The following is a 12935-nucleotide window of genomic DNA, read 5'->3' as shown; positions in this document are numbered from 1 at the left end:
CCTGGACGGAGGATAGAGAGCGATGTCTGGGAGCCTATAGGAAGTAGCCTACTATACCAAGGTAAAATATATTCTGTCCACTTTTGCTTCTGGCCCCACCAACCACTGGCATGTACCCCTCCCCTCTAGGTTGCCCAGATAGGAATGCAACCCTCAGGTAGAAAAAAAACCCCTCCTCTCTTTAGCTTAGCAGGCCCAGTCCTAATCATGTTTTGACTTTGATATAAGTGCCACGGAAGCCAATACACCTTGCCTCATAGGAAGGAGAAGATGTAACTACGGACTAGGGCTAAAAAAACTTTCTCCTCCTCCCCCCCCGCATCATCTTACAAAATTCTTGAGGAGGTGCTGGGAAGCCCCCTCTCCCCTCTGTTTCTTACCAGAGTCTCCATAGAGCTATTCCTCAAGCCGGAGGCTGAGACGACCAACAAATACCACAGATGCGCGAGACTAAGGCCCTTCTCCCATATTTGAAAACGTCGCTTTATCCCGCGGCACACGCGCACCAGTAGGGAAGGCCGTTCATTGGCCAGGTGTCTTTTGTGAGGCTTATCACAAAAAGGCAGGGGGGACGGATGGAAAGGATGGAAGGAGAACGGATTTTTTTAAAAAAAAAATCTATACTTGATGTAGACCTGCACAGAAGATTAACTTGTGGGTTTAGTTTGACTGCCCGGGCAGAAGTGGATGTCCATAGATAACAAAACAGCACTAAAAACAGCAGTTTCTGTTGTAACTCAGGAATTCCTCTGTATGCAAGTTAAGATTTTTAAAAAAAATAAAAAAAATTGATAGGAACAGTGACCGCAGCAATTGTTTACAACAGACAATGCTCCCCCTTATTGTCTATACACCCAGGGCGGTCTGCACCCACCGTGCCGCCCTTGGCACACCACTGGAGTGAGGCACATGTCTTCTGTTCACCAAACACAGGAGCAGAACACTTCCGCTTGTGTGTCTGTGTGTGTGTGTGAGAGAGAGAGAGAGAGAGAGAGATTTTCAGGTAAAACTCGGGGGGGGACGACTGGTGGGGGGGCGGGGGCAGCAATTGGTGGCAGCGGGGGGGATAGGCAATGGTGGCGATTGGTGGCGGCAGGAAATAGAACATGCGGTGGGGAAAGCAGGACTCTCAGGGGGATGGCAGAAGGTGTAGGGAGGGCATGCGCGCGCGCACACACACACACACACAATCGTCACTTACCTCCACGCCTCTTCATCTCATTCTGCTGCTGCCTTCTCCTCCACCATCCATTTTTTTCTCTCCGGAGCTCTATGACCCCGACTCTTCACCTCCTTCCTCGTGCCTCCTAACACAGAGCATGAGGGAAGAATGAGGCTGCGCAGAAGTGCAGTGTGAGTGAGGCACATGTCTTGTGTCCACCAGTCACAGGAGCTAAAGACTTCCGCTTGCTCTCACCCCCTCCCACCCCCAAGTAACATCCAAACCTAACGCTGGAAACATTAAAGTCGCGGCTGAAAAGTAGGGAAATTACTAGTAGTTCTATTGCTTGCAAAATGTAATACAATTACTCCCTCGTTAGTTAAAAAAGAAACAAATTACAAGTAACTAATTATTTCTAATGAGTTACTTCCAAGCTGTGTCTCCCTCTAATTATTTGTTGCATTTGAAAACTTTGAGAATCACTGCCATTCATTCTAAACTGCAAGCGATTTAATAGGTTTCTCTCCCAAGCACGGAAACTTAAGCAAATGGTTCCCAAACATTTTTCCCCACTTGGAAATGGAAGAACGCTTTATGATTTTTCTGCCTGTTACAGAAATTACAATGTGCTGTGCTAGGCACTGTGATTTTTAATTGAATTTTTATTGCTTTTTTCCCTTATATTGTACTTTACTGTACTATAATTTGAATTCCATAAAACCCAAATTATAATACCATAAAATACAAGATAAAAAATAAAAGAAGTAATAAAAATTTAATTAAAAATCAATATCAGTATTTAATATGATGGATTTGCCTTCTCCTGTAGTCAGTCTCAAATCCACATGCATGCCATGGACTTCCTGAATAATGCTTGCAGATTACTGGTGGTCCGTGCACCACAGTCTGGGAACTCCTGGTTTAAACTAAACAGGAGAGTAAAAGAATTCAAAGATCAGATGTAGGTTAAAGAAAAAGAGATGATGCTGAAGTTGGTTCCTAGTTCCCAGTTCCTTATTTGCTGGAAAGTTCAAAACACTAAAAAAGAAGAGAAGTTGACAGCTACAGCAACTTTAAGACAAAGTTAACTTGTCTCTGAAGCCCAAAATATATGTTGGGGCACCCCGTATGATATATCACTGTGATTGGGAGACTCCCCCCACCCCATCAAGAATAACAATAAATTTATTCAGTCAAAATGATCAGGCTTCTGAAATGGTCATAAATGCATAATGGTATCTTAAAATCATAAAAAATAAGTAACTGAGGGTGCCCACCCCAAAATCTGCTCTGGGCCAGGACAAATCATACACCCCAGGAAAGGGGAGGGTGTCCTGTATGAGATGCCACTGCATCCTGCCTGGCCCAGAGCTTCTGCTGGGCACAGGACTCGGATGAGGGCATCTATGCAAAACCAAAATAGAGAAAACACGCAGGAAAAAAGTAACTGGGAGTGCCCACCCCAAAATCTGATCTGGGCTAGAACAATCATACACCCCAGGAAAGGGGAGGGTGTCCTCTATGAGATGCCAATGCGTCCTGTCTAGCCCAGAGCTTCTGCTGGGTGCAGGGCATGGATAAGGGCATCTACACAGAACCAAAATAGACAAAAACATGCAGAAAAGAAAGTATCTGAGGGTGCTCACTCCAAAATCTGCACTGGGCCAGGACAAATCATACATCCCAGGAAGCGGGAAGGTGTCCTCTACAATCTGCCAGTGCTTCCCACCTGGTTTCTGCTCGGTGCAGGGTACTCGTAAGGGCATCTATGCAGAACTAAAATAATGAAAAGTAGAGAAAAATATGTAATTTGGGGTCACCACTCCAAAATCTGCTGTGGGCCATGAAACATCATTCACCTGAGAAAACTGCCCACCTATTGTAAACCACCCAGAGAGCTTCGACTATGGGGTAGTATACAAATGTAATAAATAAATAAATAAAAAGGGAGAGTGTCCTCAACAAGATGCCACTGCATCGATTTTCTTCTCGAAACACAAAATGAATATGTGCATCTATGCACAAGTAATGCAGAACGTATATAAGGAACTGTGGGTTCCCACCCCAAAACATGCTTTGGGATCTACAAGTCATACATCCATGTATGCAGGAGAGAGTTCCCACCCAATTCAGAGCCTCTTTTGCATGTATGGTACTGGCAAGGGCACATATGTATTAGAAAAATAGCAATTATGTAGAGGAAAGAAAATAAGAAACGGGGGTGCCCATCCTAAAAGATGATTTGGGGCACCACAAATAATATTTCCACGCATGTTGAAGAGTGTGTTCTATGAGATGCCATCCATGCATACTTTAGAGTGTCATCTATTAAATTACATCTTCACGAAGTCATTGTTTGTTGACTCTGCCACAAGTCATTCTGTCACGAACATCAGCGACTTTTAAAAATAATAATAATTGAGCTATAACAAGGTAACAGGGAAGACTAATACAAAAATTAAACATTAAAAAATTCCACAAAGATCATAAGCATTGGCCATAAGCACTGGAGTACCATAGAAGACACCGTATCATTTTCTGGGGTGTTTGATTTGTCTTGGCCCAGAGAAGATTTTGTGGTGAACACCCCCCAGATACAGTACGTACTTTTTCTTCACTTTTTGTCTCTTTTGGTGGTGCATAGATGCCCTTATACATGCCCTGCACCCAACAAAAGCTGTGGGCCAGGTGGGAAGCACAGGCATCTCATAGAGGACACCCTCCCCTTTCCTGGGGTGTATGATTAATCCTGGCCAGGGCAGATTTTGAGTTTGGCACCCTGTTATTTTTTTGTACACGTTTTGTCTTTTTCGGTTATCCATTGATGCCCTTATATATGTCCTGCGCCCAGCAGAAGCTCTAGACCAGGCAGAAAGCACTGGCATGTCATAGAGGGCATCCTCCCCTTTCATGAGATCCATGAGTTGTATTTACCCAGAACATATTTTGGGGTGGGCACCCCCAATTATTTTGTCCTTTTGGCAGGTAGTCTATTTTGGTTCGGCATTGATGCATCATCTGTACCCTGCACCCAGCAGATGCTATGGGCCAGGAAGCACTGGCATATCATGGGAGATCACCCAACCCTTTCATGAGGTGTGTGATTTGTCCTGGCCCAGAGCAGATTGTGGGGTGGGCACCCCCACAGTTACTTATTTTTTTCTGCATGTTTTTGTCTATTTTGGTTGTTCATAGACACCCACATCCATGTCCTGTGCCCAGCAGATGTCCTGGGCCAGGCGGAACACACTGGCATCTTGTAGAAGACACCCTCCCCTTTCCTGCTCTGTATGATTTGTCCTGGCCCAGGGCAGATTTTGGGGTGGGCACCCCCAGTTACTTATTTTTTTTCTGCCTCTTTTTGTCCATTTTGGTTGTGTGTAGATGCCATTATTCCTGTTGTGTGCCAAGCAGATGCCCTGGGCCAGGCAGGATGTGGTGGCATCTCGTAGAGGACACCCGTTTCCTAGGGTGTATGACTTGTCCTGGCCTAGAGCAGATTGTGTATTTGGCACTCCCAGTTATTTATGTTTTTCTGCATGCTTTTTTCTATTTTGTTTTTGTGTTGGTGCCCTTATCCATGCCCTGCACCCAGCAGTTGTTCTGGGCCAGATGGGATGCATTGGCATCTCATAGAGGATACCCTCCCCTTTCCTGAGGTGTATGATTTGTTCTGGGCCAGAGCAGATTGTGGGGTGGGCACCTCCAGTTACCTATTTGTTTCTGCATGCTTTTTTCTATTTTGGTTTTGTGTAGATGTCCTTATCCATGCCCTGTGCCCAGCACATGCTCTGGGCCAGATAGGACACCCTCCCCTTTCCTGGGGTGTATGATTTGTCCTGGCCCAGAGCAGATTTTGGGGTGGGCACCCTCAGTTATTTTTTATGATTCTATGACATCATTATGCATTTGTGACCATTTCAGAAGCCTGATTATTTTGATTGAATAAATTTACTGTTATTCTTGACGGGGGAGCCCCTCGATCACAGCAATATATCATATGGGGTACATATATTTTGGGCTTCAGAGATACGTTAACTTTGTCTTGAAGTTGCTGTATCTATCAACTTTTCTTCTTTTTAGTGTTTTGAACTTTCCAGCAAATAAGGAACTGGAAACTAGGAACCAACTTCAGTGTTGTGAAAAAGAGTGTGTAATACTTTATTCTAGCAAATACACCACAAGCCACTTGCAGCCTGAAATAGTACAGAATTAGAACTTAAGCACCTAGATGCATAGGACCAGGGTGGGGTGTGTGTGTTTGAGAGAGAGATGGGGTAGAGCTTGCATGTATGTATAATACTGAGTTGCCACTCAGTTAAGGAAACTTTGATTGTTTAATCACATCAGTTTTACAGACTCATCCTATATATATCTCACAACTTAAAAAAAATACTATGGTAGGTAATAAGGAACAAAAGTAAAATTATACAAATCAAAATAAAATAAAAACTATCCTATGGATAGTTCAGTGCACCTAAATCATTAAGGCTGCAATCTAACACATGTCTACTCAGAAGTAAGCTCCACTGAGTTCAATGTGTGTATTGGATTGCAACCTTAATTAGCAGGATTAGACACTGTTGGATGCACATAGGACTTTAGTGTTAATTGATAGCACTGGTTTTGAAGAGGGAACACATCTCAGTCCTCCCCTCTGCCTTTTCTCCCCTCCCTCCTCCTCCCTTCCCCATCTCCTGTGGTCAGTTTCACCTATCCTAAGCATGATTGCAGGGGAGTAAATCCCATTGAACTCAATAAGCATGCAAATGATCAATCCATCCTCAGCAAACTTGCACAGGATCCCATTTCTTACCTCCTGGATTAAAAAAGCAGAGAAATTCACTAATAGGCAAAACACCTTGCGGTTTAAGAATGTATCTATAGCCCACAGATATTTCTATCAAACTTTAAAAAGCAGGGAAATTGGGCAGCTATAGTGAATGCACCAGGGGAGCAGGAGACCTGACCTCCTCTCTGAGATATTGGATTGCCCTACATTGTCAAAATGCAAACACAATTTGGGTTGGTCTTTCACAGTCCAATCCACTTCCTGTGGAGCTTGGAAGAATTTGGTAACGTGCCTCTGAGCATATGGTGAGTGGTGGCAACACCTGCAATCAGCCCAAATAATAGAAAGAAGACGTGCTGTGCTGATCTTGTTTTAGCAGGGAGGAAGCAACATTACTAAGACAGTTGATATAGTTCAGATGGTCACTTGAAATATGTCTGTTTTACTTTGCAATTTTAGTGAAGTTTCCTATAGGAAATCATTTTTTTTTGCTATTATTTCTATGAATATGTGAAGTACAGCAACACTTTGCAACATTTGCACTAAAAAAACCTCCAAACATAATTGTGGAATAATGGCACTGACTTCTGCAGAATAGTCTCCATTGGACCTCAGAAGTGTCTCAATTTGCACAAGATAAAACAGTGGGAGATGAAATATATTCTAGCAAAATTCTAGGTGTGCTCTATGTTTTTAATTGACCGTGCCCACCTTGCCTTAAATAAAGTGGTTTAAACATAGCAGTCTGAAAAAAAACATCCTCTTTTTTTACAACAGCTAGAGTCATTGCTGAAGTAGCAACATATTGTAATCAGTCTGATTTTACATCAAACTGCAGTTCAGATTCAACTGTAGGGATGGTGTGTCTTGAGGCATGGGCAGTGTTAGGTTTGTGCCACACAGCATTTTGAGTTTTAGCCAAAAAGCTCTATCTTGGTCTCATCTGACACAAACCTTTTCCCACATCACAGCTGGGGCACTCTCATGCTTTCTGGCAAACTCCACACATGCTTTCAGATGGTACTTTTTGAGTCACGGCTTCTTTCTTGTCACCCTCCTATAGAGGCCAGTGTTATGCAGAGCTCTTTATATGGTTGAATGGTGCACCATTACTTCACTCCCAGCCACTGAACTCTGTAGCTGCTTCAAAATGATTGTTGGCCTCTATGTGGCTTCTCTCACAAGTCGTCTTCTTGTTCAAGCACTGAGTTTTGAGGGATGGCCTTTTCTTGGAAGTGCCTGGGTGGTGTGAGGCAGCTTTCACTTCCTGATTATTGATCCAACTGTGCTCGCTGGGATATCCAAACACTTGGATATTATTTTGTACCCTTTCCCTAATCTATGCATTCATATTACATTCTCTCTCCCATCTGTAGAATGCTCTTTGCTCTTCATTTTCCTTCAGATCCACAGCCTGACCAATGTTCCTTCAAGAGTGGGGGTTTTATCCTGACAATGTGACAGCAACTTTAGTGGTTCACAGGCCAATGGTCAGGTGATTGTGTCCTCGATAGGACAATTTCTTTCATCTGTGTAAACTGGGAGCTTCCACAGCATGGGTTGAATACTTATGCAAGCAACATGTTTCAGTTTTTTATGTTTCTTACAGACATTTCCCAACATAAAACCAATGGCACCTTGCAATAATTGATTTTGAGTTTCAGTGTTTCAAAATAAAATATACAGAACAAAATTACAATGTATCATTTGTAATTCAGTAATATGAGAGTATTGATCAGGGGTCTGATTACTTTTGCAGGGCACTGTAACTAGTTAAGCTAGGAGTAATTTTTTATGGAAACACACAAGCATTTTTATTTGAAAAATGTTTTTTACTTCCAATGTGTTAAAATGATTTCCCTGGTGCAATTTAGTGAAGTTGAAGTAGATTTGAGTTCTGGTCCATTTTATCATTGAAAGTAAGACCTGCCATTTCCTGCCTTTTAGCCAATCAGTGCATACCGGTCCTAGAAGGATCACTGACAGCCTGTTTATTTATTTATTTATTCGACTTATTAGTCGCTTATCTGGCTGAATATTCAGCCACTCTAAACAATGTACAAAGCAGAACATGTAAACATCAAAACATTAAGAAACTTAACAAAAAAACTAACAATAACGTAAAAGCAACAAATTCCAATAACAGGGCTTCTCTCCTGTATAGTCCGGAGGTGTAACTACCGATGGAGGTTCCTGGTGTAAGCATAGAACCAGTGTGGCAATAGTTCATTTGCGAGATGTAAAGCAACATCCTCCCCCAATCTTAACATCCAGCAACTCCAAGAAAGAGAGGGGCGGGACAACAGACCCCTCAAAATCAAAGCCAACAGGGCAGTTCTCAAGGAAGCCAAGGCAGAGGAGCCAGGGTGTAAATGCAACTGATAACAGGCAAAACAAACAGAGGCCGCATGGGGTGCCTCCCACTCCTCAGAAGCCGAAAGATTATCACAGCAATGGCATCTTCCAAGGTCAGGCTGCAACACCCGACCCGCCAGTCTCCAGATCCAGCCTGCCTCTGTGTCCAGCCCTGCTTGGCGCTCTCCACCGCGAGAGGCAGTGGCGACGGCGGCGGCCTGATGTAGGTAAAGTCTCTGGGACATACCGGTAGCTAGCGTCCAATTCAGGTCAAATAACGAGGGAGGCAGTATAGAAAGTATGGAAAGAAGGGAGGGGGGCTCCCCCATCTTTCCCATGCACTCCCAAACGTTGCAGCTTCCAGTGGGGGGGGGGGAATTACTCCGTAAAAGCCATCAGTAGAAGAGCTCTGTTGACCATAGCTCCCTCACCCGTAGCCAGCAATGACCAGGAATTATGGGAATGCGCCAGTTGCCTGCAATTTCAAGAGTGACACCTCAAGTAAGCATCGTCAGGAGTCCCACTTTATTTATTAAATAAAAATTTCCCCTCCCCATCATATTGCTCTTTCAGAAGCTCCGTATGTGGAGCCTAACCTGCACCTCACAATTCTTCTAGAGTTATATTTTCTGAGGCCTGGTTTCTACCCCCACCATTCTCTATTAGATTACCACGGTGCCTGAGAGTGTATGTATGCTGGTTCCTGTTCTGAAGGCAAAATCTAAGAGGCCTAATTCTTCTGTCCATCCATCTACATACCCATTCTAATTTACAGCTTGCCACCACTGGCAACAAGAACACTCTTCCTGGAAGTGATGATGCTTAAGATTCCATTCCTAGCTTTTTCTGAAAACTGTCACCTGTCACTTCCCCTTGGACTTGCCCCATCTGTGCTCCTTTCACACTGCAGTCAGTACATCATTTGCTTGACAATAGTATGCTTAGTAGCTCTTCCTAACTACAATTGGTAAGTCACAGTCTGGGGTAACTTGCATGCTTAAGAACCAATCTTCAGGTTGTTTGGGCCTTATTAGGTGCAGAGATGCCATTAAGGGAGTAGGAGCAAATGATGCATGACTGTGTCCAGTGAAAGCGAAGTTCTACTTCCGCTGAGAGGCAATATGCCTCTGAATATCAGTTGCTGGGAATCACAGGTGTGGAGAGCACTGTTATTTAGAAGTTCTGCTTGTGGAATTCCCATTGATATCTGGTTGGCCACAGTGAGACCAACCTGCTAGACTGGATAGTTCCTCGACCCGATCCAACACAGCTCATCTTGTGATACATGATAAACCTTGGACCTTAAATGTAAGGGAGAGGGCAGGCAGAATGGAACCATCTATTGTGACATGTAGGAGCAGGGAAGCCCAGCATCAGTATATTTCCCCTCCCATTTCGACCACTGCTCACAGAAGGGTGTCACCTTAATACTGGTACCATTGTTTGCAATTGTAACACCAATAGGAAGAACCATCAACTGAGGGCATATTTCATTTTATAAATACATCCATTCTACTTCAGCATGTGGGGGTTGTATTTGGCTAAGTATCTTAAGGGATAACTGTTCCTGCCTGTCTGGCAAGTGAAACCACTTCTTTCCCAAGGATAATGCTGACAATCCCTGTTGCTTAAAAGCATTTTAAGGAGCAACTATCTTTAGGCATGCCACTGTCTCAATTTCAGTTTCACATCTATATATAGAAATAATATGAAGCTGTGAGGACCAACAAGCCATGAGCTGGAGATCAGCAGTTACTTGTGAAGCAATGCTTTTATTTTTAATTTCTTAGTGGAAAGTAAAGCAGGGAGAAGAGCTGGATGTTTTGCACAGTTGGCCTTGCCAAATATTTATTTTATTTAGTCCATTTATGGACTGTTTACTATCTACAGATCTCAAAGCAGTTTACAAAAAATCAAAATGCATCGTCAAAATACCTAAATATACAATAAGCACAATTTCAGATGATTTACATTAAGAAAAATCCAAATATATAAAATACAAGATATCTCTATAATATCTATGGAATTAAGATTAGAAAAATTGTTAGGCAGCATGATACAACCTCCCAACCAACATTAAAACATGGTATGAATACAACCGCTGTACCCATTCACCATCTCATACAATATCTTTATCAACCAACCACTCCTATCCAAACTAGTCACATTCAACAATGTTACAACCCACATGCACTCATTACTTTTATTTATTAATTCCTCCTAGAAGGAGCCCAGGGTGGCAAACAAGTGATAAAACACTAAAAACATATCTCTTACAAAGGATCATTGTCAAGGATATAAAAATAACGTCCTCATCTCTGCAGTGCTAATGATCTCATACCCTGCACCCACTGAACTCTCAAATACTCCCCTTCCACATCTCACCTTGGAGGGGACCAGTTCCATACTAGGCTATCACTCTAGGAGGTAAAAAACTACTTCTCACTAAAAACTGCCAACAACAGAATTGTCCAACATATGGTATAACTACATGAGTTCACCCCATCCTTCCTGGGGGGAAAAAACTCCATAAAGGGAAATAGAAATTACTTATTTTCATTTTTTAAATTTGCAAATATAATGGGGGGAAAGAGAAAAATAGAATAATTATAACTATTAAAAATTGCCAGCTGACATTAACAATAAGAATATCCCACCAAATCTTATTTAAAAGTTTAAATTAATGCAGGCAATCCAAATGTCCAATGAAGTATCTAAACAAAATTGACGATAAGCCACATATTTAAATGTAAAAAAGGGCAGTGAGATTTCAAACTCCTGGGTGATATGTGGTGGATGTTTGCTCTTCCAACCTGCAGTAAAAGTCTCAGCCCTTGTAAGAGCTCACATAACCCATTATCTGTTAGTCCTGCAAATATCAAGAATTTCTCCAAAACAAAGTTGATAAGAGCAGTAGTTTGCCGAAAGAAAGCAAACATTACAGGATATGCCCACATCATATGCCTCAAAAAGTCATTTTTAGCATTACATCACTAACATCTATCTGAACTAACCAATCCCTTCCCATAAAGGTGCTGTGAAGTCCAATATACTTGAAACATTTTTTGTTTTACCTCTGTGAGGGTTAAACTACAGTTCTCAGGATTCTTTGGGGAAAGCCATGTGCTGTAACTGCAATGAATGTATCGTGTGGTTGTGAACAGTATCTCAGCATCTATGTTAAAGAAACAGCCATATCATTTGCACAACTAGTATGATCTTTATTGGGCTTCAGAATAACAGAGATATGATCATATACATTGAAATTGGCAGGGTCCCTAACTCTAAGCAACTGAGGAACTAAGCAATCTGAATTGTCTTTTATCATTCTATTGGAAAACTATCTGGCCCCAGGGCTTTCCCATTCCTCATGCTATCAATAATCTTCTTAATTTCTTCCATCCACAAAAGTTCTGCAAGAATTTCCCATTGTTGCAGTTCTAATTATGGAAGGACCAACTGTGAAAAGAAACTTTCAAACTCACAATCCATAAAAAATTGTAACAAAGGGAATGAGGATTCACTTATTTATTAGTATTTAAAATGTCCCCAATACTATAGAATTTATTTAAAAAAAACAAATTCACACAGACACTCAAACTAAAAGAAGTAGTCAATGCCCAAATACTCTTCCTCGTGGATTTATTTAAAAATAGTTAGGTATGCTTACTTGAGATTTTGTGTCAGGTATTTGGCCATAAGTAGAAGAGAAGCATTTGGAGAACAGATGGAGAAGCATTTTCATTTCCAAAACATATTATAGTAACCACTGGGTGAGCAAAGTGAATGGGAAAAACTGGAGCAAAACCAGTGGAAAGAACTTGCTTGGGGAAACAGAACTTTTGAGAGGGGTGAGCAACCCTACTGTTGAATAAAAATGATTTCCCCTTCACTGTGTCCACAGTAGTTGAGTGCTCCAACAAAAATGGTAAAATCTCTAAAATTGTCCTGTGTATTACAAGCAAAATGAAGGCATAGCCAGTGAAGACTGGGCATACTCAGTAGTCACAGACTGCAGACTAACTGTTGCATGAACAAAAACAACTTTTTGTTGCTGGTCCAACAGATAAGTCTAAAATCTTTAAAACTATATACCTATATTAAGGGAGCAGACATAATCAAACTAATGCTAGATATCCAATCAACAAATCACTGATAATAATTTGATACAACTGAGAAGTATTATTCTTTCTACAATGCATAGTTTTTCAGCGCAGGCATTTTCAATGTACCAAAAGATTCATTTGATGATTAGTTCCAGTTAAACCTTTTCCAGTTTCTCCCAGTAATTCTGACTTAATTGTTCAAATGCATGCACAACATTGTCATCCTTATTGTCACAAAGTTCAGACAAAGAAACACTGGAAAAGAGGAGAAACAAAAGTTAATTAAATGCTTTGATAAGAAAAAATATAAGAGGCGTACTTCAACCCTGAAAAGTGCTTTCTTGTATTTTGTGAAAATGGTCCTGGCCCAAGACATTTGTGCCTGAAGCACAGCGCAAATGACATCATCCACTACCATCACAGGGGCCAATACTTTGAAGTCTTGCTGCACCATTCAGATATCAATTCCTGTCTTCATAAAAAAAAAAAAACCCAACCCAATATATACACAATGGTGCTT

The 12935-nt window shown here is 41.7% G+C and overlaps 1 protein-coding gene across 2 annotated transcripts in view; it reads right to left on the bottom strand.

Annotated features, from left to right (window-relative positions):
• Positions 1 to 10061: 10061 nt before the first annotated feature.
• The window catches only part of LOC133364085 (probable ATP-dependent RNA helicase DDX60), a 76905-nt gene continuing 74031 nt past the window's right edge, over positions 10062 to 12935 (bottom strand). For both annotated transcript variants that reach the window (XM_061584137.1, XM_061584138.1), the window contains exon 39: positions 10062 to 12670. In XM_061584137.1, the coding sequence (XP_061440121.1) occupies positions 12571 to 12670 (100 nt within the window). In that variant the 3' untranslated portion in view covers positions 10062 to 12570. The remainder of the gene's footprint in view (positions 12671 to 12935) is intronic.

The sequence above is a fragment of the Rhineura floridana genome, chromosome 9 (genome assembly GCF_030035675.1).
Source record: "Rhineura floridana isolate rRhiFlo1 chromosome 9, rRhiFlo1.hap2, whole genome shotgun sequence".
Taxonomy (NCBI): domain Eukaryota; kingdom Metazoa; phylum Chordata; class Lepidosauria; order Squamata; family Rhineuridae; genus Rhineura; species Rhineura floridana.
Note: the sequence above shows the minus strand (reverse complement) of the source record. Positions and strands in the feature narration are given on the sequence as shown.